The sequence below is a fragment of the Antechinus flavipes genome, chromosome 3 (assembly GCF_016432865.1).
Source record: "Antechinus flavipes isolate AdamAnt ecotype Samford, QLD, Australia chromosome 3, AdamAnt_v2, whole genome shotgun sequence".
NCBI lineage: Eukaryota > Metazoa > Chordata > Mammalia > Dasyuromorphia > Dasyuridae > Antechinus > Antechinus flavipes.
Window position 1 is genome coordinate 281,419,965 of NC_067400.1, and position 27,273 is coordinate 281,447,237.

At 32.5% G+C, this 27,273-nt stretch overlaps 2 protein-coding genes across 5 annotated transcripts in view; one reads left to right on the forward strand and one right to left on the reverse strand.

Annotated features, from left to right (window-relative positions):
• Nucleotides 1–27,167, reverse strand: C3HXorf58 (chromosome 3 CXorf58 homolog). 4 transcript variants are annotated; one of them, XM_051985099.1, is made up of 9 exons: nucleotides 27,073–27,167; nucleotides 25,035–25,186; nucleotides 17,851–17,950; nucleotides 15,614–15,708; nucleotides 15,427–15,538; nucleotides 14,340–14,471; nucleotides 11,619–11,848; nucleotides 842–1,001; nucleotides 1–356 (listed from the first exon to the last, which is right to left on the reverse strand). In XM_051985099.1, exons 2-9 carry the CDS (start codon nucleotides 25,166–25,168, stop codon nucleotides 192–194), a joined length of 1,128 nt encoding a protein of 375 aa, XP_051841059.1. In that variant the 5' UTR covers nucleotides 25,169–25,186; nucleotides 27,073–27,167; the 3' UTR covers nucleotides 1–191. The 4 variants fall into 4 exon arrangements, with proteins under 4 accessions (XP_051841059.1, XP_051841060.1, XP_051841061.1 ...); XM_051985100.1 differs by lacking the exons at nucleotides 25,035–25,186; nucleotides 27,073–27,167 and adding an exon at nucleotides 19,959–20,018; XM_051985101.1 differs by lacking the exons at nucleotides 25,035–25,186; nucleotides 27,073–27,167 and adding an exon at nucleotides 19,721–19,805.
• APOO (apolipoprotein O) overlaps nucleotides 20,642–27,273 on the forward strand; it is an 88,643-nt gene continuing 82,011 nt past the window's right edge. The window contains exon 1 of the mRNA XM_051985106.1: nucleotides 20,642–20,659. Coding sequence (XP_051841066.1) covers nucleotides 20,657–20,659 — 3 coding nt within the window. The 5' untranslated portion in view covers nucleotides 20,642–20,656. The remainder of the gene's footprint in view (nucleotides 20,660–27,273) is intronic.

A 27,273-nucleotide genomic window follows, 5' to 3' on the forward strand; every position in this document is an offset into this window, starting at 1 on the left:
TTTTGTCACATTCATTAAAGTATTTTTATTCAAATTCTGATGGAAGGAATATTTCTCTTTAAAGCACATCAAAGTACTACTGCTTTTTAAGAAAACTTAACCACTTATATTGGGTTAGGAGCAAAATCTACATACCTGTATTTGTTAATACTTGTATTAATCATTTATATATTGATTATTTTATTAATTAACTATGAGTTATCAAGACATAGATCTCTGGTCCAAGTAAATAATTCCTTTGCTTCTTGCTCCAATTCATCATCAGAAGGAGGTGAGTTAATTCCCAAAATTTCGTAAGATGGAGTAATGATAACGATTTGATGATTTTTTTCATTTCTTTTTTGCATATTTGGTTCCTGGTTAAAATTAGAAATAAAAGTGAGACATTGCTTTTATTGTTACTATGATATTTACTGCAGTCTTAAAATAAATTCAGATAGAAGTTTCTTGCATCTTTGAGAAGAATGTGAACAGTGATATGCTGAATCACAATATTGAGATAAAACCAGGACATTGCTTTTCAGTTCAAAAAACATTCTTTTCCTGTCAATAGTAGACTGTAATGAGTGGACTTCATAGTAGCAATATATCAGAAAGAGGATGTATTCTCAGTGAAGGAGTTTCTATTGTAAAGTTAAATAATTAAAATAATTAACAGTTTAACAGTTTTAAAAATGTATTTTTAACCAAAATAAAATAGCTTTCATACTGTCAAAGATACTCACCATATAAATGCTTCTAATTAAATCTAAAGGTTAAGAAAATGAATAGTATTTCCTGTGCAACTGTGCGTACAAGCAGATTAAACATTTTTCTGACTCATTCTGCACTTTGGACTTACTTCCATTTTTTTCTCCTTTTCCTTCTTAAAAGTTTTTCTCATTTTTGCAATCTTCATTCGTGCTTGCTTTGAGCGACGGCCTGAATGCTTGGGCTTTACTAGTTGTTGATAATATTGTTGTAAAGAGGAGACACTTATAGAAGAGGATGAAGGAGAAGTCCTGCAAAAATTATGTGTCAAAATTTTATTTTAATGACTGGCTAATCATAAAATCTATTTAGGGAACAGAGAATAATCCATTTAATATATACAAAAATTTAGGGGATTAGGATAGCAAATGGTCTGTGGGAATTGAGTGAACCACATTGAATCCATCTTGTGACTCAATTCTGGAACTAGCTCAGTTCCATTTCCAACTATGGGTCTAGGCCAAATTCTATTCTTGGGACAAGAGTTTATTCAATTGTGGGAATTAGGAGAAAACCTTTATTGCATTGTTTGAACCCAGTCCTGTGTGACTGGGAAGGTGGAACACTTAGACTATTGCTTGAGACGGTTATCTTAACCAAGGACCTAGGTTGTATTGAGTAAAAATGCAACTAGATCCAAAGACTGAAGTGTAGAGTTTATTTTTGGTTTTGTTTTACAATTGTATATCTCTAGCGACCCATATGTCTTATCTGAAAATTGGCCTTGTAGTGATCAGTTATTGTTTCCATGTTCCCTTGTTTATAGATACTTGTGGAGTGAGACCTCCTCTTCTCATTTCAGAGAATTGTACACTTCCCCTTCCCAACTTAGAAAGCCCCTAATTTTTCATCCAGTAAGAAATCAGATTACTTAATGTTGAATTGTTTCCTTTTAATAAATTGGTCTTTTTTGTTTTTAATGTATAAATACAAGTCTATTTCCCCCTATATTTGGGATACAGGTCCAAGTTGAGGAGGAATCTGGTCTGATTTGTTGGGCAACTACCATGCATTGCTTAATAAATATGCTAGGAAGATTGAATCTTTGTTTTCCTTTGTCATTTCATATTTCAGCCCCCCTTTACCTGACTCCCCCCAATATAGAATTCTAGAAAGCAGAGATAATTTCTGTTTAATGACGTGGCATAATGCTTGGTGCTCTATACAAACAAGTACCTAATGATCTGAGGGTGAGATGAAATGAAAATGAGGGTGAAACAATTATGTTGTTAACAACCATGTGAATTAGTAAATAAATCAATAAGCACCATCCTGTTTCAGGTTTCTAGAGGCATGACACAGTGAAAAGAGTATTGAACTTAGAATTTAAGGTCCTTGTTTTAAACCCCAGTGCTACTTTCTATCTCTGGGACTCAATTTTTTCATCTGTAAAAATAAAGGGGTTATATTATATGGCTCCCAAGGTCTTTTTCAGTCCTAAATTTATGATCCTGTGAACATACATGATTACTGGAAACACTGTAGTTAGCTACACAATAAGTAAGATTTCACAACTCACAAAATCACTTATGAAAGCATGAGGCAGAACCAAAATGGCAAATTAGGGGCAATCACTCATCTGAATTCTCTTAGTATTTACAGACAACTTTAAAATAATTCCTCAAATCAAATTTTGGAGAAGTAGAGTCACTAAAAGGTTGGAGTAAAAAACTTAAGCAGTCAGCCAGAGCAATCTGTGACACATTCTGTGATACTAGGGTGGGGCCCTGTCTTGGCGCATCCTTAAAAATTAGAATTGAATAAATGGAAGCTAATGACTTTATAAGAAATCAAGAAACAAAAACAAAATCAAAGAAATGGAAAAATCGAAGACAATGTAAATATTTTATCAGAAAAAGAACTAACCTGGAAAATGGTTCCAGGGAAGATAATTTTTAAATTTATTGGGTTACCTGCAAGCTATGATCAAAAAAAAGAGCCTGGACATAATATTTCAAGAAAAACTGCCCTGAGAGTCAGAGGGTAAAATAGAAATTAAAAGAATCCACCAATCATCTCCTAAAAGAGATCCCAAAATGAAATTAATATTATAATCAAATTCCAGAGCTCCCAAATTCAAGGAGAAAATATTGAAAGAAATAAGAAATAATTCAATACTATGAAGTTATGAATAGGATAACACAAGTTTTGGGAGTTTCTACATTAAAGGATTGGAAGGCTTGGAATATGATTTTCTGGAGTGTGAGAGAGGTAGGATTACAACCAAAAATCACCTACCCAATAAAACTGAGTATAATACTTCAAGGAAAAAAATGAATATTGAGTGAAATAGATGACTTTCAAGTATTCTTGATGAAAAGACCAAAAAAGAATGGAAAATCTAATTTTCAAACATAAGGACAAAAAGATGAAAAGGAAAATCATAAGGGACTTATGGGTAAACTGTTTAAATTTTTACATGGGAAGATGATACTTGACTCCTAAGTATATAATTTTATCAGGGCAGTTAGAAGGAGAATATATATATATATATATATATATATATATATATATATATATATATATACATATATATGATATGATGACATAGATTTGAATTGAATATGAAGAGATGAAAGATGATAAAGGAATGCACTGGGACAAAATGAAAGGGAAAGATAAGAATGGGGTAAATTCTCATAAAAGAGTCAAGAAAAAACTATTAAAGTATAAGAGGAGGTAAGGAAGGTGGGGGGGCTATCTGAATGAACCGTTTATCAGAATTGGCTGAAAGAGGAAATAACACATTTAGTTGGCATCGAAATCTACTTTGTCATACAGGGAAAGGAGGATAAAGAAAGTTGGTGGAGGGTAATAGGAGAGAGGAGATTAGGGGAGACAGTAGCTAGAAGCAAAACATTTTTGAGGGGGGATAGGATGAAAGAAGAGAAGAAATATACAAGGAAGAATTAGGATGAAGGGGAAATACATTTAGTGATTGTAATTGTGAAAAAAAAAATTTGAAACAAATTTCTCTGATAAAGATCTTATTTCTCAAATGAGAACTGAGTCAAATTTATAAAAATAAGAGCAGTTCCCCAATGATCAATTATCAAAAGCTATGAACAATTTTCGGGTGAAATCATCAAAGCTCTCTATAACCACATGATGAAAGTGCTCTAAATCACTACTTTTTGGAGAAATGCAAATTAAAACAATTTGAGGTGCTACCTCTTAGCTATTAGATTGGCAAATGGGACAGGAAAGGAAAATTATGAAAAATAATCAATGTTGGAAGGGATGTGGGAAAAATGAGGCATTAATGTACAGTTGGTGGAGTTGTAAACTGATTCAACCATTCTGAAATGCAATTTGGACTATTCCCAAAGTGCTACATGAACCATGATCTTTTGACCCTTTGACCCAGCAATTTTATTAGGCCTATATCCCAAAAGAGATTTGAAAAACTTCATGTACAAAAATATTCGTAGCAATTCTTTTTTGGTGGAAAAGAACTGAAAATTGAGGGATGGCCCATCAAATGGGGAATGACTAAAAAAATTGTGCAATTGATTGTAATGGAATACTAGTGTGCTATAAAAATGAACAAGATGTTCTCTGAAAAACCTGGACTTACATGAGCTGATATAAAGTAAAATATATTATGTTCAAAGTAATTTCAATGTTGTAATGTGATTAGCTACAATTAGTAATCACTATATTATTAGAATAATACAGTGATCCAAAACAATGCTTAATTTATGATAAAAAATGCTATTGTAGCTGCTAGATGGCGCAGTGGATAGATTAACAACCCTGATCTGAGTTCAAATTTGATGTCAGACACTTATTACTTCCTAACTGTATGATCCTGGGCAAGTCACTTAACCCCAAGTGCCTCAGTTAAAAAAAAAAAAAAAAAGCTATCCATCCCCAGAAAAAGAATTATGTTGGAATGATCAAAAAAAAAAAAAAAAAAAAGAGAGAGAGAGAGAGAGATAAAGAGATGCACTGAGACAAGAGGGGAAAGCAACATTCAAGGAAAAATGGAGGGGGAAATGAAGAGGGTGGCGGTCAGTGCCTCTTAGGGAATTGGTTCAGAGTAAAGAATATATACACACATGCATGCACAAACACACTCAATTGTATATAAAACTGAAGGAAAAGGATAGGAATGATAAAAGGACAAATTAAGGGAGGTAATGGTGAAAAGCAAAATAGATTTTTGAGGAGGGAAAGGATAAAAAGAGAGAAGAAAAAGAAAATAAAGGTGGCAGGAAATACAGGAAATTCATAACTATGAATGTGAATGAGATGAGTTCATTCACAAAATGGAAACAGATAGAATGAAACAGAAATGAGAATTCAACAGTATGTTATTTACAAGAGATACTTAAAGACACACACACACAAAGTTGAAATAAAGGATTGGCGCAGAATCAAATATGAGTCAACTAAAGTTAAAAAAAAAAAAAGCAGAGGTAGCAATTATGATAGTAGACAAAGAAAAATTAACATAAGACCTAATTAAGAGAGATAATCAGAAAAACTGAATTATGCCAAAAGATACCATATACGAAGATAACATGATCATTTTTATAGCAAGTTTCTCTGATAAAAGATTCCTTTCTCAAATATATATACTGAGTATAGATTTGAGTAAAATTTATAAAAACAGGAGCCATTCCCCAAGTGAAAAATGGCCAAAGGATATTAAAAGTCAATTTTCAATAAGTCAAAGTTATCTATAGTCCCATGAAAATGCTCTTCATCACTGTTTTAAAAATGTATTTACATTTTTCCCCAATTACATTTTTAAAACAATTTTAACATTTATGTTTTAAAATTTTGAGTTTTGAATTCTTTTCCTCCCTCTGTTCTCTTCCTTCTCATAGAGAAGCAATTTGGTATAGGTTAAACATGAACATTAATTATGCTGTGAAAACACACACAAAAAAATCCAAGAAAAATAGTTTTAAAAGGATGCTTCTGTCTGCATTCAGATATCATCAGTTAATTCTCTGGAAATAACTATCATTTTTCATCATGAAGATGGACATTTTTCACCTTAAGTTCTTTGGATCATTGTATTCATGAGAATAGATATCATTCATAGTTGAACATCTTACTGTATTTTTGTTACTATGTACTATGTTCACCTGGTTCTATTCATTTCACTTTTTATCAATTTATGAAAGTCTTTTCAGGTTTTTCTGATTACATCGAACATTTTTTTTAACTTTAAATTTTTTTTAAATGATAGCCTTTCATTTTCAAAATATAAGCAAAGATAGTTTTCAACATTCACTCCTATAAGTCCTGTGTTCAAATTTTTATCCCTCCCTTCTATCCATGTATCCATATTTATCATGCTGTACAAACACACACACACAAAAAAAAATCAAAAAGGAAAAAAAATAAAAGCAAGCAAACAACAAAAAGGTGAAAATACTAAGCTGTGATCCACAGTCCCCACAGTTCTCTTTCTGGATATAGATTGCTCTTTCCATCCCAAGACAATTAGAAGTGATCTGAATCATCTCATTGTTGAAAAGAGCCATATCCATCAGAACTGATCATCATATTAGCAAATCAGATGGAATGGTACCTAAGTTGCTTTAATTTAAATTTCTCAATAGTAATTTAGAACATTTCATTTGATTGAAGATAGTTCTGGTTAATTCATCTGAAAATTTCATATCCTTTGATCATGTATCATTTGCAGAATGGCTATTTTTATAAATTTGACTCAGTTCTCTAGATATTTGAGAGAAATTTGATGTAAAAGTTTTTTCAGTTATGATTACTGTGTATTTCCTTTCATTCTTTAAATCCTTTCATCCTTTCAGCATCTACCCGTTTGTCCTATTCTCTCTCTCTCTCCTTTCACCCTATTCATATTAAAAAAAGTTTTTACTTCTAACAGCACTCCAATATATCCTCCTTTGTGCTCATGCCCTACACATTTTTTTCTTTTTAATTTTTTTTATTAAAGCTTTTTAAAGGTCCTTTGTGAAGTGGTACCTTTGAGTTGTCTTAATTTGTATTTCTCTAATCAATAATGATTTAAGAGATTTTTTTCATATAACTAGAGATAGCTTTAATTTCTTTGAAACCAATTCTAATTTTTAAGAATTTTTTTTAAGTGAACTTTTGTTCCTCCATTTGGCTAAATTCTACTTTATATGGAGTTATGTTCTTCAGTGAATTTTTGTACACCTTTTTCCATTTGGTCAATTTTCTGATTCTCGTATTTAAAAGTCAAACTTTCTGTTCACTTCTGGTCTTCAAGAATGTCTCAACGTCCTTTAATTCATTAAATATCTTTTCCCTTGCAAGATTACTGGATAAATTATTCTTGGTTGTAAACCCAGCTAAAACAGATTTAATTAAAGAGATAAAGGAAACTATATTATGTTAAAATGTATCAAAATAATAAAGTAACATCAACACTAAACCTGTATGCACCACATACTATAGGACTTATAAATAAATCCAAATTTATGAAGGAAAAAGTAAATGAATTACATATAGAATGGATAGCAAAACTGTAATAGTGGGGCACTTCAACTTTCCTCTTAGACTTAGATAAATCTAACTCAAAAATAAATAAGTAGTAAAGGAAATGAATAGAATTTTATATATGATATTATATATATATTATGTATGATATCTAGAGAGAAATAAATGGAAATAGAAAGGAATATACCTTTCCTCAGTGGTATATGGCATCTTTACAAATATTGATTATATATTAGGGCACAAAAACTTTATAATCAAATGAAGGAAAGCAGAAATATTAAGCCCCTTGTTGTCAAATCATAATGCAATAAAATTACATTTAATTAAGTACCACAGAAACAGAGATTAAAAATTAATAACTAAATAACCTAATCTTAAAGAATGAGTGGATCAAAGAACAAATAATTTTATTAAAGAAAATGATAATAAAAAAATGCCAAAATGTATGGGATGAAGTAAAAGCAACAGAGGACATTTTTATGTCTTTAAATGCTTACATCAATAAAAATAGAAATTGGATATGTAATAACAAAAATGACAAAAAAGAACAATGAAGAATTCTCAAACACCAAATTGCAAATCCTGAAAATGAAAGATGAGATTAATAAAACTGAATATAAGAAACCATTGAATTAATAAGTAAAAGTAGGGACTGGTTTTATGAAAGAAAAATTAATATTAAAATAGACAAACCATTGATTAATATGATTTTTAAAAAGAAAAAATCATTAATGTCAAAAAGAAAAAGAGTGAATACACTACTAATATAGATGAAATTAAAAATTTTTTTTACCTGATTATGTGATAATATATTTAACTATTTAAGCTGAATGGAAGAATATTTACAAAAATACATACTGCCCATATTAACAGAAGTGGATTGGCCATAAATAAGCTTTCTAAGAAAAAAGTTTCAGGACCAGATGGATTTGCATGGGAATTCTATTAATCATTTAAAGATCAATTCATTTCATTATTAAACAAATTATTTGGAATGATAGGCAAAGTCCTATTCACATTTCTTTTATGAAACAAATATTGTGCTAATAATTAAACCAAGAACAACAGAAATCAGAGAAAGAAAATTATAGGCCAATTTCACTAATAAGTATTGCTGCAAACATACTAAATAAAATATTAGCCAGGAAACTACAATATATCACAAAAATTATATTCTGTGACCAAGTGGGATTTATAGTAGGAATGCAGGGATGGTTTAACAAAATAACTATTCACATAATATTATGTCAATAACAATAGTAACAAAAATCATGTCAACAGATACAGAAAATGCAGTCCTCATTTCTATTAAAAACATTTAAAAATACAGATTTAAGTGGATTTTTTCCTTAAAATCATATGAAACATCTACCTAAAAATATGAGCAAGCATTATTTTTAATAATGATAAGCTAGACGCCTTCTCTGTTAGATCAGGAATAGAACAAAGTATCCCAGTATCACCAATATTATTCAATATTTTATTAGAAATGCCCGCAATAGCAATAATAGAAGAAAAAAAAAATCAAAGGAACAAGAATGAGAAATAAGGTAATAAGTGTCTTTTTTTCAGGTGATATGATAATGTCGTTGGAAAATCCTAGTTGAAACAATAATTTGAGCAAAGTAGCAGGATATAAATAAAGCCACATAATTACCAGCATTTCTATAAAGCCACATAATTACCAGCATTTCTATAAGCCCTGCAAAAAAAGATAGTAAGAAATATCTCATTTAAAATAACTGTAGGCAATAACATATATAAAAAATTTTTATACAAATAAAATCAGATTTAAATAATTGAAAAAATTATGATTGGCTGAACCAATTTAATTGAAATGACAATTATACCTAAACTTATCTACTTATTTAGTGCCATCCCAATTAAGCTACCAAAAAGTTATTGAGCTAGGAAAAAAATAATAAATAAAAAAATAAAAGGCCAAGAATATCAAGGAAATTAATTTTTAAAAGCAAAGAAAGGACTAGTAGTATCAGATGTTTAAACTGTAGTATAAAGAATTAATTATCCAAACTATCTACTACTGGCTAAGAAAGAATGATGGATCAGTGGAATAGAGTAGGTATACAATACATAGTAGTAAATGATTATTATAGTAATCTTATATTTGATAAGAATTCACTACTTGGTAAATTTTCTGGAAAAACTGAAAGGCAATCTTGGCAGAAGACTAAATTAACCAAGTTAAATTAGAAGAACTTAAAATATTGAAATTTACCTATCAGATTTACAACTAAGAGAAAAATTTATGAATAAAGCAATATTGATACAAAATATTTTTGATTACATTAAATTAAAAAGGTTTTGTATAAATAAAACCAATATAGTCACAATTGGGAGGAAAGCAGAAAACTGGGATAAATATTTTTATAGTCAGTTTCTCAGATAAAGTTTTTATATTTTATATATACAGACAACTGACCCAATTTTATAAGACTACAAGTCATTCCCCAATTTATAAATGGCCAAAGGATATGAAGAGGAAGTGTAGGGATGAAGAAATCAGTGTAGCTCTAAGTCATTATTGATTAGAGAAACGCAAATTAAAACAAATTTTCAGTACCAACTCATACTCATCAGACTGGCTAATTAGAAGAGGTGTGTGAAAATTGGGACACTAATACACCATTGATGGAGTTGTGAAGTGATCCAATTGTTTTGAAGAGCCATTTGGAATTATGCCTAAGAAGTTGTAAGACTGCATACTCTGATCCAGCAATACCATTACTGTTTCCCAAGATAGTAAGGGGAAAAGGAAAATACCTTCTGTGTTCTAAAGTATTTATAGCAACTCTTGGTGGTAGAAAAGAACTGAAAAGTGAGATGATGCTCATCAATTAGGGAAAGGCTAATTCTCTTTCCCTGTGATGAAATACTACTTTGTTGTAAGAGAAGATGAGCAGGATGGTTTTGGAAAACATGGAAAGACTTGCATGAAAAAATGCAGGATGAAACAAGTGAAACCAAGAAAACATTGTACATGGTGACAGCAAAATTGTTTTTTAAGAGTAACTGTGAATGCTTAAACTATTCTGAATAATATGATCACTCAAATAAGCTATGAAAAACTTATGAAGGAAGATGATATCTATCTCCAGAAGATGATGCTGTCTCAAGTAAGATGTATTGTATGGTTCCACATATATATAGTAATATCAAATGTAGGTTTTTCTAATATGGAGTTGAGAGGGATGAAAGGAGAAAACTTGGAATTCCAAATACAACAAAAAATAAAATTAATTTTAAAAGTTAAAGATGGATAACTTGAAGTCTTTTATGGTAGCCCAGGAAGCAAGGAAAGAAGGTTAGGTGACTTGCCCGTGGCTATAGCATACATTAGAAACAGGACTTAAATCAAGATCTCACTGACTCCAAGGTTGGCCCTTTCTACACTATACTGCCTCTCTGACCACTGGTAAATTAGATGGGGTTAACAGTCATAGGAAGGAAAAAATGTAAAATTAGAGCTGCCATCTTTTGTTCTTATTAACTTGATGACAATACAATGAGTTTTAAAGGGAGCTCTGGTAATATTTCAGTAGCAACTTCTAGAGACATGCTGGTGATGCAAGGCAGTACTTTAAGTGCAAATTATTTTTTGAGGAATAGGAAATCTTTAGATTTCCTATTCAATAATAATAAAAAAATTAACCACATGATAGTTTCTTATAATCTGAGAATAAGAAAAAAATTATAGCAGAACTTTACAATGGAAGAGAAGACAAAAAAGATTTATTTCATTGTATCTTGTCAAATATTAAGGATTTTATGTATTATTACCCCTCTATTTCACACATTTAATCATTCAATCAACATTTATTATGCACTTACTATATGTACCAGGTACTATGTTAAATACTGGAGATACAAAGAAAAGCAAAAACACAGTCTCTTTCCTTCATGAGTTCAAATTCTAAGGGGTGAGATGACATAAAAATTTCTGTGTACATACAAATTAACTATGTCTGTCTTTGACTGAATCATTTGGATTGAAAGTAATCTCAGAGGGAAGATCTGAGGGGTTGGAGTGGGAAAGCTTCTTGTAAACGGTGAGACTTAAAAGATCAGTCTTGAAGGAAGCCAATGAAGCTAAGAGATGGAAGTGTAGTGATTGTTTATATTGATGGTTAATGAGTTTATAATAACTTTTTTTAAAAAAAAGAAAATCTTGGTATAACATAAATAATGTTGCTTTTTTAAAAAGCAATTGAGAAGGGCTAAAATATTTTGCTACTTCAATAAATCAATAATATTCTTATGCTGAGACCTTTTGGATTTGGTAGAAGTAAATGATAAACTATAGGAGATTCATATTAAGAGAATTGGTATTCTTTTAAATAAAGAATATTAGATTAACTAAACATTTCTCACAGTTAAATTTTTACCTAATTTGAGAAATAATCCGGAGCTGGTCACGTTGCATCTCTTCAGATTTTGGTTTTTGCAATAGATACTTCAATTCTTTTTGCAGACGATCTGAGAGTGTTCCAGATGTTGCATAATCCATTATGTCATACATTATCATTGTCTTTGGGAAGTTTTGCAGGCTCAGCCTTCTCCAGCAGTTACTTTTGCCACCAAGATATGCTGGGGTTTCATCTAGAAAACTGGTAAACTGTAAAACAAAAAACCAAAGCCAATTACCTGATGGACTCAGTGGAAGGTTCTTAACAATTTCTGTTCTGTATAAATCAAAGATACACCAGGATCATCAGTCTTCATGAATGCAGGAATCCTGTTTTCTTTTAAATTTCTTTTAGCACTAATATAGTGTCTTAACACATATTTGGTGTTCAGGGATAACTCTTAGGCTTTCAACCCCAGTGACTAGAAGGCTAATGGTACTTTAAGAGAGATTTTTGATAAGGGTGGGTTGATTTAGGGAGAAAGATAATTATATAGAACTTTTAATCTTCAATAAGGTTTTGATAGTTCATGGCATCTTGTTTTAAGTAAAGGCAGTATAAATAGGGACAGCTAGGTGACAGGGACACATAGAGCACTGTTCCCAAAGTTAGAAGAACCTGAGTTCAAATTTGCCCTCAGATACTTGATACTTATTAACTACGTGACCATGGGCAAGTCATTTAACACTGAGTGCCTTGCAAAAACAAAAAGAAAGAAAGAAAGAAAGAAAGAAAGAAAGAAAGAAAGAAAGAAAGAAAGAAAGAAAGAAAGAAAGAAAGAAAGAAAGAAAGAAAGAAAGAAAGAAAGAAAGAAAGAAAGAAAGAAAGAAAGAAAGAAAGAAAGAAAGAAAGAAAGGCAATGTAGAGAAAACAAAAATTTATTGATGGTGAAAGAATTATATATAGTATATAACCTCTTTGGTTCTCCATTTTTTCCTCTACAGGGGCAAACAAACAAAGAGATTTGACTAGAAGATCTCTAAGGTACGTGCTAGCTATATTTTAAAATAACTCTTAAGATATGATTCTTCATGAACTTTCATGTTTATTCTGATTTATTTTTAACATTACTGATAAAATGAGTTTGAAATTTTGTCTTTTATTTCTTCAATTTTGTTTATAATTTTTTATCTCATGCCTATTAATTGAGGAGTAGCCAAATGAACTATGGAATGCAAACATAATGAGATATTATTGTATCATAAGAAATGACAAATATGAATAATTCAAAGAAGAAATGAAGACTTATTGGGACAGATTCATAAACAAATGTGATATAAAGACAAAAGGTATCAATACCATAATAAAATTTAAATTTAAAAAAGATTATTGCATCTGAAATAATGATTTGGTCCAAATATAGATTATACACCCCAACTCTAACATGTAGAATCCCAAACTATCCCATGTAGACACATACTATAATAGACACAACTTAAACTTAACTGGTTTTCTTAATAGCAAATGTTTTTTCACTGGCCACACACACATTCAGCTCTGAATGGTATAAAATTAGGGAGACAGACTTAAAGATAGAGATCACAAAGTTAAGCAATAAACAATGCCCCTGTGTCCCCACGGCTACTGAAGGCTATCAGAAGTAAATAGTGTAAGAGAATTCTTAGAAGCACAAAAAATGTAATAAGGAGTATAAATTTTCCTGAAGCTCTACTGCCCATTTTTAGAGACCTAATATGGGGCTCCTTCTTGTAGCAACATAGGCAACTCTATGGAACTCAATGCCAACCAGCAGAAAAATAGTAAAGTGTGTGTTAGAGAGAGACAATAGAGGCAGAAAGAAACAGTAAAAGTAGATTCTAGAAAGCAGCAATACTTCCAAGGGCCTTGTATGTGAGTGGGGAGGCATTTAATATTAGAGAAAGAGGGGTGAACTAGATGAAAAAAAGGCAAGCAAGACTGTTCCAGTTGTGATGTCCTCTTCTTCAGGTGCCAGACAACCTACGTAAGTTCTATCATTCAAAACTCTTTCTCAAACATGGAAGAGATTTTTTAATGGGTCCAGTTATAGGAGAAACATTAGCTTAATGACTTTAGTGTCCACAACATTGGTAGTGTATATGATAGGGATACATTGATAAAGATAGGAAAAGGTTTACTTGTTTTCCATCGTTCTAATTTTTTTCCATGTTCTTAGTTTTCTTTAAAATATTATTATTTATTATATTATATATTACATTATATATTATAAATTATTATACTTTGGTAAAAGCATAGCTGTTTGCTTTCAGAAAAATAATTTTCCCCAAAACAGATACTTTTTTTTTAATGCAGGCATTTTGAGTATATATTTCATTATATAAATCTACAAACTTTTTATTTTGAGAAATTTCATTTTGGGGAAATAGTCAACATCATAAGGGACCTTATAATTATATCAATATGGTGTTACAATAAGAAGTTTTTAGTTGAAGTTTTTAGAAATTATAAAAATGAGTTATGTTTTTTCTTTTAAAGTCTTATCCTTTTACACAGAATATGAATTACTTCAATAATATATGATTATAGGGTGAAGGGAAGCTTTTCTTATTGTATTTAAAAATAATGGAAACATAAGCGAGTGCAAGGGATAATGTTGTAAAAAATTACCCTGGCATGGATTCTGTCAATACAAAGTTATTATTAAATAAAATAAAATTAAAATTAAAAAATAAAAATAAAAATAATGATAATATTCCTTACATGCATATAATCCTTCATAGTAACAACATCAACTTCATCAGCAACTTTGTACTTTTGGAATTGAAGTTGGTCCTGAATTATTTGGTCATAGTATTTCCGATTTCCCATTAGTTTGCAAGCATCAACCACTGCCTGTGAAAGAGAACAGTGAATAAAAAGTTCACAAATAATAGAAATATTTTTGTAATTATGATGTGTCCATATGCTTTAGAGAGTTCATATCTTTTTCTTCCCAAAGCTACTTATCTAAAAGGAACATATTTTTACAATATTAATAGAGAAAAATAACATCTTTGGAACAGTTTATAAAATCATTTTTCTACTGTCACTCCAACATAGTTGAGCTAGTGGACAACTTAAAAATTCTAGCATTCTCAGAGAATCACTGTGTAAGAGATATCTGCTCTGCAGTATCACATTTAAAAAATCAAAGTAGGGCAGCTAGGTGGTACAGGGATAGAGCACCAGCCCTGAAGTCAGGAGGGTTTGAGTTTAAATATGGCCTCAGACACTGGCTGTGTCACTCTGGGCAAGTCACTTAACTCCAATTGCCTCAGCAAAAAACCAACCAACCAACAAACAAAAAAATCAAAAGAAAGACATTCAGATTATCACCTAATCTGCTCACTTTGTTTTATAAATGAGAAAACAGTCCTGAAGAGATAATGAGCTTAAAGTCACAAAACAGAGCAGTAACAGATTTGAGACAAAGGTCTCTAATGAGCTAGCATCAGAATTTCTAAATGGAAGCTTCAGTAGCTTGACCCTTATATATCTGATCTTAGGACAACTTCTCTGCTTTGTAGGAACAAAAATCTGCTTAGCCTACATAGAACGTATTGTTCCTACCACACTGAAGATGTCACTTTACTCTGGTGCTCACTTTCTTTACTGATAAAATGACTTGACTCTAAAACACACACACAGAAACATACACACACATATAGAGAGAATATATTCCAAGATTCTTTTAGTCATTTTGATTAGACACTTAGTGTGACCTCAGACACTTAGTGTGACTTACTGATGACCTATCAATTTATGAAGCTATGACATATTAGCAAAAAAGGATATCTTAGTAAGTCACCTCACTTGATGGCCTCAATGTATTTTTTCCACTGAAATACTTGTTTCCATGGCCTCCAGTGTGAAGGAAAATTTTAAATACAATAAAAGGTGGAAAGTTCTTGCCACCAAATCTGAAAAGACACTAAAAGTTAGTCAGTTGGTATCAGATTAATGGCTGTTATTTTAATGAACACACAAACCATTACCTGAATCTAACCTTACACTGCACACTAGGATCTCTTACAAGAGCAGCCTCTAAGGGACACACTTTCTTCAGTATTTCATGTGTTACACAATTTTCCTGAAACAGATATTAGTGTGATTAATAATTTCCATACAGTAAATGTGATTTACTAAATATGAGGCTTTTAAATATCTCCAGTATTTTAAAAGTTCTTGATTTCATTGCAGTATTTCTTCCACTGATATACATTGCAACCCATCTAAATGCTTGTCTTCAAGATAAGCCTTTTGCCAAAGGTGATGCATGTATAAATGTATGTATGTACATATATATTATATAAAACTTTTGGTCTTTAAGATATAGATATGTCTATATATAGAGTATTAAAGTACTAATATACATTATGTAATATACAATATTATATATGATATATATGTATAACTCTACATCTCTGTCCAGATATATCTAGATTATATACATCTAGATCTGTGTGGTCCATTCTGTGATCATATGCTAAGGCTTTGCTTGATTAGTGCCTTTCATTGCTTAGTCTTCACTGGAATAGTCTTTGAAAAACCAAAATCACCTCCCTACTTTGTTAAGGCATCTGATCTCTGCAATGTTAAGAGAATCTTAGATAACAGTCCAGGAATCCATCAATATGTGTACTTCTATCAACTTGATCCTTTCTTATTCTATCTGATTCTTCTCCATTTTTCTTCCACAGATCTTTCACTGAGGATCTACCCAGGATCACTATCAGGGTGCCACTGTAACATTCAAGTTATCCACCTATTATTTTTTTCTCTGACCACTTGGCTGGCCTCATCTTTTTACAATATATCTCCTGGTGATAGTATTTATGCCACTTCTTGTGGGCTAGTTAAGTAGGTTGCAGCTTATTTATACTTGCCATGTATTTGTATCTCCACTGATTTTTGAGTTAACCAAAATACCTTTTTTTTTAAATTTTTAAAGAAATTGTGGTTTCAGGATCTGCAATTTACAAAGCATCATTGGAAGAAAACTGATGTTAGAAAGATTCTCATGTCAGGAAGCATCTTTTTTCTTCTGGGTTTCCTTCCTTCCTTCCTTCTTTCCTCATGTACTAATTTAATATATTGATAACCTAATAGTATTCTCTAGGCAAAACTGGCAATTATTATCTATTTGATATTTCCTTTAGGTGTTGTTAGACTTATTGTTCTCACCATTTATCCACAAGTAATTCTGCTTCTCTTTGGACAGTGAGATATAATTTCCTCTGCTTTGTGCGTTATGTATGATAATATGTGATAAAGAAAATTCATTATGTTACTTTTAAAAGATTTTATAAACACTTTTTTCAGCATTTCATGTTACATAATTTTCCTGAATTTGTTAACATTCACATAACCTAAATTGTTAAAGACCCCACATACGTATGAAGGGGCATATAGATTCTCCCAAAGCCCCCCAGCTGTGAAGTATAATACACTTGAAGGAATTGGAAATCAGCCTTAACTGATGCAGATGCTGCTTGTGAATTAGGAATGAAATAAATCAGAGGCAAGAGGGAAGAGGAGCGAGAGCAGAGAATGCAACTGCCTCTCAGTCTCCTTGTATCATTATCATCCCTTCACTTGAAGGGATCTATTCTGCTGGTCAGAATTAGATTCCCAGCATTGACTAGCAGATGGTTCCCATAACATCCAGCAGCCACTAGCAGGTTGCTCCTGTAACACTAAATTATAATTAATGATAATTAATGCCCCATACATTAAGACAATGGGTCCAATGTATTTATTTAATAAAAGTTCTATTTAGTAGATTAGACTGCAAATAAATCAATGCCAAGTTTTTAGCATTTTTTGGATCTACTTCCTCTAATGTTTTATTAATAATAAATTTCAAGACCTACAGGCTATCTAAACAGTGAATGTTTCAGACTTCAACATTATCTTCTGAAGCTATCAATATTTTCTTTCCTTTGTGTTGTAGCTGTCTCACATTTCTTTTGGAATAGAATTTAAAAGCAAATATGATTCCAACTTATTAGAAATTCAGTATTCTTTTAAGAACAAGTAACAATGATAAATGTTAAGTGATAAATATACATATATGCATATAATAGAAGTATCTAATGGGATAAATTCAAAATCTGATGCTTTTGGATCATATTGGCAGAAAACAGGATACAATGAACTTCCTCAATAAATACATCTTTGGGGTATAAATCATTTGCAAGTCTAACAATGAGAGGGAACAACTGGTACATACCGCTGCACAAATTGTGTGTTTTAAGAGCTGAAACATCATTTTATCCATATGAGAACACCAAGCTCTCTGGATCACTTGAGCAGCATGGCCTTTTTCAATACTAAAGAGAAAAAATGAATAAGTTTAAAGGAGACATTATTCTTTTTTTTTAATTTTTGAAAAAAGCATTTTATTTTTCCAAATACATGCAAAGATAGTTTTCAACATTCACCTTTGCAAAACTTTGTGTTCAAAAATTTTCTCCTTCTAACCTCCCCTTCCCAAGATAGCAAGCAATCCAATAGAGGTTAAAAATGTACAATTCTTTTAAACATATTTCCATATTCGTAAGCAGACATTCTTTCCTAAATACTTAGGAAACTAGATATTAGAATTCCTACTATTTTTCCTCTCAGAATACAGTGTTTACAGAGTAGCTTTTTGAGCTTTGGCATTTGTAGAACTAAGTAGAGAAAGGGAATAGAATTACAGAGACTCGAATTAACTTTTCCCTCTACTAACCTCACTAATTCCCAAAATACATTGTTCAGAAAATTAGAAAAATGTATAATCAATAAATCAATGTAACTGAATGATCTTTACCACAATCTATTTCCTAAATCTCCAAAGATTCCTAAAACGACATAGGTTATTAATTATTAACCCAACAGTAATATCCAATTAGCACAAGTGTTTTGAAGATTAAAAATACTGTAATTCTTTGACCTAACAGTGTCATTATTGAGTCTGTATCCCAAGGAAATCATAATAGAGGGAAAAGGAAAATGGAGGAAAATTTGCAAAAAAGGTTTGTAGCAGCTTTTTGTTGTACCAAAGAATTGGAAAATGAATAGATGCCCATCAATTGGGGAATGGCTGAACAAGTTATGGAATACGAAAGTAATGGAATATTATTATTCTACAAAAAATGATGAACAGATTGATTTTAAAAAGACCTGGAAAAATTTATATGAATTGATGCTAAGCAAAACAAGCAGAACCAAGGATACATTGTATATAGTAACAGCAAGATTGTACAATGATCAACTAAGGAAGATTTGGTTCTTCTCAGTGGTTCAGTGATTCAAGACAATCCCAATAAACTTTGCATAGAAAATGCCATCTGCATTCAGAGAGAGAACTATGGAGAATAAATGTTAACTCAGTATACATACTGTACTCACTCTTTTTTTTCTCTCATGGTTTTTCCCTTTTGTTCTGATTTTCTCTTCCAATATGATTAATAAATATGCATTAAAAAGTTAATATAGGATATTATAATATTTGTTGTTTATATTATGTTACATATTATATTATGTATAATTATAATAATATATAACTAGAAACAATAAAAGTTTTTTAAAAAGTGAAGTCATTCTAAATTTTGTCCTTTTTTGGCTAGACCTTTGATTTTTATCATTTTATAGGACTCCTTAATGTGAACCTTCTACTAATGCAGATCAGAACCTCCTCTGCAACTCATAGAGCTCTCTGGGTCTGAGAAATGTTGTACCAAGGGTCATAACAGCCAATGTAATGTCAGAAGCATGACTTGAACCAGACTTTTCCTGACACCAAGGGTCAACTCTCTGTCCAGTTGTCAGGCTATATAACAAAGGTGTCAAACTTACAACACTCCTTTGGAAGACAGCCTAACCAGATGAAAATGTTACTGAGAAATGTTTAACAAAATATATAAAAATACAATACAACAGAGATAATGTTAAAATATGACTTTGAAAGATCATATGCTGCCAATCCTTATGTATGGTTTAATGGTCTCATTTCTATTTGAGTTTGACCTCATTGCTATGTGACAATTTCAAATTTCAGTTGACAAATTATCGGTTTAAAATCTTTACAAAGAATTATTACACTCTGAAGAAGATACCTGATTAAAGCAGAAAATTGAACCTGAGTGCTAGCCACTGGTTTCTGAAGTAGCTGATTTTGTTCCTAAGTAGGGAAGTACGAACAACAGCAATATTGTTTTATCCTCTAAGTCCTTTACCAATCATGATTCCATATAAAGGGATGTGTTAAAAGTTGCACTTCCATAACCCTTCCTTCTACCCAGAGACCTCAGAGCAATCACCCCTATAGCCAAACAACACCTAAATAGAAGCCACCTTTCAGAGAGCTCTTGAAGCTCCTCTTGACCACCCTGAAGCTCAACAGATGCCATCGCCACATCTAAAGAATGCAGTAGAAGATTTGTGAGGTCACAGTCTCAAACACCAATGTTCCAAGTTATGATTAGAACTTGGCCAAGTTATGATTAGAACATTAGTAATGCTTTCCTATTCTCTAATGTCTACATACTGAGGCTTTATTCCCTACTCTAGTCTACCTCCCATGTAATTCTCACATCCCTCTCATCCTGTTTAACCACCCTTTCTCTCCTTTATAAACCCTTTCTGGCACCCTCATCACTATTCAGCTTAACCTTACTTCTTCCTTAGGTTTATACTCTTAAGAATCCCTATCTTTTTCATATCCTTGGATTTTTCATTGAGAATTTCTCTTCACTCCTAAATTTGACTAAAACTTGGCATTTCCTATCTTTTTTGCCATATCCATTTTAACTCTCTCTAATAGAAGCCATTCTTTTCCATAACTTGAAGGGCAATCTGAAATCCAGGAAAGTGCTGACAGCCACACCCACCCACCCACAAGAGACACAGGAAAGGCGGCAGGCAAGGGGAGACATTGACCCCTAAGATAAGTTTTTCTCTTATGCCTTACCCTGTCACTTCAAGTCATACGCATAGAAGAACAAAGGCCTTTTAGAGTCAAGAAACTATGGAGGTTCAAACCCTGAGAAATAATGGTAAGTTTCCAAATGGATGCTGATTAGGTATAATCTAGCCATCAGAAATTAAATGGGAAGCCATAAGAAATTTCTAACCCTAAGGTAAAGTTTTTATGACAGATTTTGTTTTTGGCTATCAGGAAATATAAGTGAAAAGATAGGGGTAAGCTAAATGGGTCTTAATTGATGGTTCTCATTCTTAAGCTGTCTATTCCAAAGAGCTTGGCCTCTGATACCCATATTCCACATAGAACCCGGAAAAAAGAGAAATTTCTTATGGGATAAAAAAATATTCCCCAGACTGATAACTGGATATGTTAGATAGGGCTTGTGGCCCTTTTTGTTACAGCTATTTATAAAAAATAGCTCTGGGATGTAGTTACATTAAATGAACAACCCATAGAGTCCATTTCCACCTATTACTGAAGATTTTAGCTTTGGCCAGATAGAAGTAGAAATTTGTTCCACAGCCTTAGGCCCTGGAGAGACATACTTGACAATGCCCAGCAATGGCTGTGGATTACTGGAGCATTGTCAAGAAGTGGCCATGAGACTAGCAGAGTTAAGCACAGACTGCATGTGATGCAAGCCCAGTGAAGAGCAATATGATATCATTAGAAGACATCATTAACTCTGTAGCTGGAGTGGTAAGTAGACCATGCATGTATATGTTTTGGCCACAAGTATTCTCTCTGTGCTGTGGTTATGTCTTTCCTATGTACTTCCATGCATATGTTTTCTACATGTATATATACACATATACCAGTATGTAGGTATTCTTCCCACTGATGGTACAAAAAAATTTTCAGATTGTGGGGAAATTCTTTATTGCTATTTTTCTTACTATGTTATTCTGTTAAATTTCTTTATGTTAAATTGTGATTCACCACTGAAATCTTTCACTCAGCATAATTTTCTGACCTTCATGCTGCATTTAACAATGCTGATCACCTTTCTTCAGGTAAAGCTGAGACTAATAAGAATGCTAAGGACAACGTCTGGACATTCTAACTACCAGTTTACCTGTATGCTCCTATAACCATTGAGGGCAATGATCTTTGCAAAGAGATATGAACCAGCAATTACCTTTGCAGGTGTTATATTTCATCTGAAACGTCCTATATTTATTGTCTTCTATTAGAATGTGAAATCCTTGAGACCAAGCATTTTATTTTTCATTTTTATCCCTCTTCTTTAGCCCAGCATTTTGCATAGAATAAGTGCTTAATAATAAATATTTTATCATTTGTTCATTCCATACCTACTCCAACTATACCTGAGAGATAAGAAGTGTACTATATCATCAATCTTTTGAATTGTAATGGAATAAGAGATGGCCCATATTTGTGTGTGCCATGCATCATGTATGGAATGTGCCAACTTATCATCTCTGCTACTCAGATCACTATCTTCACTTACTACTTAGTTTTAAGCATCAAAGCTACTTCTTCAGACTCTGATTCTCCAGTTAATGCTCTCAGATTCCTCAAATCACCCTTGCCTTTCTTTATTTGAACATTTTGTATTCCTTCCATTGACTGCCCCTCCCCGACTCCAAACATACACAGTAAATATAGTGTGTAAAAATAGCGGAGGGTAGAGTCCTTATTGGCAATAATTGTTACATCTCTTATCTATAGGGGCATGGGCATAGTTAGGTATCTTAGCATCTAGTGTAGTGTCTTGAACATATACTTTTAAAATGCTGAACTGAATTTGAATGAAAAAATATTCATGGAGAAGGTACAATTTAATTTGGATCTTGAAAGATAGGTATGATTTCATTAGTCAGGGATAATGGGAAAGGATATTCCAGGTATAGGTGTAGAAAAAACACAAAAAATTCTTTGTGAGGGAGTTTAATGATATTTTTTCTCTGTTTATAATTCTTTTTAAGTTATAAATTTAGTAACAACAGAAACAAACACACCCACACAATCAGGGAGAAAACGTAATTGCATATAAAACCATAAAGTCCTATTGTGGATTTTAACAGCAACTTTTAACTAATTGATATTTGTCCTGTTTGTTCATGCTCCTTTTAGAATTTTTTCCTTCTATATATTTTCTGTATGTGAGGTCAATGACAGCTATTTTGGAAGAACAATCAATAAGAACTGAATAAATATGATATGTAAAAACGTAAAAGATCAAAAATGACACAGTAATTTTACACATGGGGAAATGGATGATCATTGACAGAAATAGGGATTCAGGGGTGGAACTGACTTAATGGAGAAAATAATTTGTATTTTGACATGCTGAATTTGAAACACTAGTAAGACACTCAGATGTAGGTTATCTTATAGGCAATTAGATATACAGTTTTGAACTTGAGAGAAATTTAAGTTAAAAATATGGATTGGGAGTCAGCAAAGAGGTGATTATTGAAGCTAAATGTGGCTAAAATAGTTAAGGAATTTAAAGAAACCACAAAGGAAGATCAAGGACAGAATTCTTAGCAACAAAATGATAAAGAGTTGGGAAGAAGGGACAAAAAGAAGATAAATGTTTCTAGATAGCTCAATTTTGTTCTCCTTTGGCTTTGTTTGAATTTTTTTTTTTTTTTTTTTTTGGCATAAGTGAGGATACATAAGGTTTTCATGGAGGACTAGCATTTTTTTGGTGTAAGGGCTTGCTGAGTCCTTTTTAAGGGGTGCTCATCCACCTTTGGTGTCCACTTTTCACCCAAATCATTTATGGTTCCAAGAAACTTTAGCTTGCACAGTGACCACACACCATTGAAAATATCTTGGCAGGTGGGCTAACCCAGATTGAAAACAGGCCCCCAACCTGTTAGTGAATTAAGGAGTTGTCTACCCTGTGCATGTAAAGACTTTTCCTGCTGGAATAGGAGAATAAGAACGTGTTCCAATGGTGATAAATGTGACTGAAGCAGAAGCTGTGAAGTGCTTAGAACTTAATGAGATATTAAAGATGCCAAGATCACCTATTGCATCCTAGGCCACTACTAATTGCCATGACTTTAATGTCTTACCATTGGACTTCAGTAACGCTGGAAGAGAGAGGGAAGCTGACAATTTGCATTACTGTGCCTCATTTAAATCCAATTCATGTGCAAGTCACTCATCATTGGTCTTTTTCAAAAAGTGAAAGATGGACAACAATTGTATCATGGAATTTTTGATCTCCATCTTCTCTAGACTTCATTTTAGGTCATACACCATTGCTTTGCTAAGATTAAGGTTGCCTCTGTTCTTTTTCTGAATTTTTCATTTAGAGTTTTAATTTCATTTATTTTTTCCTTCTTTTTTCAAGCCTTCCCCATTAAAGAGGTTCTGATGGCTTATTTAATTTTTTGAAGGGTAGAAGTGCAGCTTTTGCAAAATTGTGTTCCTCTTCTGGAATTTTCCTACTAACATTTTCATTTCATAGTATTTATTTTATTAACAGATTTTCTGTGGGGGATTTTTTCCCCTTTTCTCTCTCTTTAGGCTCTTGTTTTTAGTTTATTTAGCTTGTTCTAATAGCACTAGCCACTCACAGAATTTGGCTGTTAAGATTTTATGCAGCATGTTTGGCCTGATGCAACTCCGACATGCACTTCAGAGGATGCATAGGCATTCTATGACTATTTTCCTGTTTTCTTATTGTGTGGTGAAGAAAGGCATTTTGACTGTTTTCTGATGCAGAATTGAGAATGTTTATAAAAACTCCTAATATTGTTCTTCTTTCATCTTGACTGCACTGGAAGGAGGATGGTCACTCTTCAATCTCCCAATTTCTAACTATTCTGAAGGTCTCTGGCTTCCTTCAATACTGTTTGAATCTCATCTTTGACAAGAGGCCTTCGTTGAATACCTCCCTCACCTTCACTCCAGTTACTGCCTTCCTCTTTGAAATTACCTTTGCTCTACTCTGTATAAATTTTATATGTACCCATATGTATGCTATCTTCCCCAGTAGAATGTGATCTTCTTGAAGGCAAGGGCATTATGACATTCTTTTTATCCCTGCTTCTTGCCACAATTATAATAAATGTGACCAACAAACTACCTATTATTTGTGCATGTTCCAATGTCATAAATATGGTCCTAGTAGTAAACTGAGTTCCATGTGATTTAAGTGTCAAATTTTATTTTTTTAACTTCCTTTAGCACAGTGTCCTATATGTAAAAGGTACCTGGCAAATAAGTGAATCAAGTTGCATAATCTTACTATATATGAGAAAAATGCAAAAGTATGAAGTTGTTTTTTTAAGTCTCATGTAGATGATCACAAAAGCTAGAGTTCAAATGAATTCAAAATTAATTTAAAAATAAATGTATGACCCATAAACAAGAGATCTTTAAACTATGTCATCTGGGATAATGACATAAAGATATTGGTAGAAATGCCAAAATTTATACATAATTAACAATTGGGTGCTTACGCTTTAAGGTCTTCAAGTGGTACAACATCTGACAAATTTACTTCCTGAAATTCAGCCCCTAATTCAGCCCCTAATTCAGCTGCTAATTCTGGATCTGAGTCTCCATCCAACTCTGATGAACTTACAGATGACATTTTTCACAATGAAGAAATCTGAAAGCAAAGAAAAGTAACATACTTTCCATATTTTTCAAACACTGCTAGAACTGTAATCAAGATAGCTTATATGAAATATTGATTATAATGCTAATTTCAAAACTCTTAAAAAGCAAAGCAAAGATTTTTTAAGGATGCTCTTATGTTTACAGAATTTCATAGAAGTTAAGACGATCTAGATTCTATAGTCCGAAGTTAATTTTTTACTAGGTTTAATTTTAATTGTGTGACCTTGGACAAGTTACTGACCCCATCTTCAGCTTTTTAAATTTTTTTATAAAATGAAGGACTTATGAGTAATGAGCTTTAAGACCTTTTCCAGCCCTAACATTCTATGATTGGAATATGATATAGCGGAAAGAGACTCAGACTTAGATGATCTAGGTCTCTGTTTCAGATTGAAACATTTTTTAGTGATCAAGTTTGATCATATTTAATAGTTGTGTGACTATGGAAAAGTCATTTAACTTCTTGGAGTCTCAGTTTACTTATTTGTCAAAAAAAACCCCACAATACTTGCAGAGCTTTGATTAATCCGCATAGAGACAAGCAGAAACCATGGGAGCTGAAATAACATGAGAGAAGGCAAAGAAGATCCAGCAAACTCTTTTCCCCTAAATATTAATGGATTCCACTTCTAGTTTCCATAGAACCTTCAGAATTTGTACTTCAGAGACCATCTATACAAACCTATACCTGAACAAAAATCCCAATAACATGTCTAAAAATGGTCATCATCATCCTTGCTTTAGCTAGCTCCTGAGGCAACTCAGTGCACTTCATGACAGCTCTAAACACTGAGGTCTATGAATTTTTTTTTTTTAATATTTCTATGGCAAGACGACTGGTTCCTTTGGTTATCCTATATATTTTTAAAATATTACTCTGAGAAGGAGTCCATCAATTAACAGGGTGGAGTTCCTGACACAGTAAAAGTTATGAATACCTATTTGGAGTGTTTAATAGATTTTTCTTTACGTTATTAGTAAAATGAAGTCGTAGTATTTGTATAGACCTTTAAGATCTGTGAAGTTTTTGACAATTATCTTATTCGATTTCCACAACAATCCCTGGAAGATAGGTGCTAGTATAATTCTCAATTTAAGATGAGCAAATGTAAACTGGGAGCGATTGAGACTTGTCTGTAGTAACAGTTAAGGGTCTTGAGGCAAATTTAGTAGGTCTTCATGACTCCAAACCCAGGACTCTTATCACTGTATCACCTATATTATTTCCATATATAATCCAGCTCTGCTATTTCATTACCTGTGACTTTGGTCAAGTCAGTTCAATATATTTATGTGGGCCTTAGTTAATTCATCTGTAAAATGAAGGCGCTGGACTCAAAGACTCCTAATTCTAATTTCCCTGAATTTTCCTTCCACCAATGATTGCTTCTAATTCTTCCCCGGGAATATAGTAAAACAAATGTAACCCCTCTTTCGGTAAAACCAATCAGCTATGTGATATCCCTCTCTCCCCCCATGTAGGCCTCAGCCTCAGTTTTCTTATTTGTAAAATGGGGATAAATAGTAGTACCTACATCCCAAGCTTTCTAGGACTATCTGAGATCATACATGTAATATGATGGCTAAAAATTGCAAAAATTTATATAGCGCTTGCTATGTGCCAGGTACTGTGCTAATCGCTTGACAATTATCTTATTTAACCTTCATAACAAGGGGCTATTATTATTCCGATTTTACATCTGAGGACGCTGGAGCAGAAGTAAAGTAATTAGTCCCAAGGAGTCACAGCCCAGTGAGGGTCTGGGGTTGGATTTGAACTCAGGTCTTCCCTCTTCCACGTGGCAACGTCTGCTGCTGGATTTGGACGCGGGTTGAAGGGTTAGGGGAAAGTGTTTCAAGCTTCCTGGGCTTTACCTCTCACTTTCTGGCCGAACTGAGAAAGGGCCTCTAACGCGCCCCTCTCCTTGGGTCCTCACTGCCAGTCTCGAATTGGTCTGGTTTTTTTTTTTTTTTTTTTTCTTTTTCTCTTTTCTTTCTTTGTTTCTTTCCAAAGTCCGGTCCGCGGATCTGGAGACTCATGTGCAGCTGGGGGAAAGATGAAGGCAGACTTAAGGT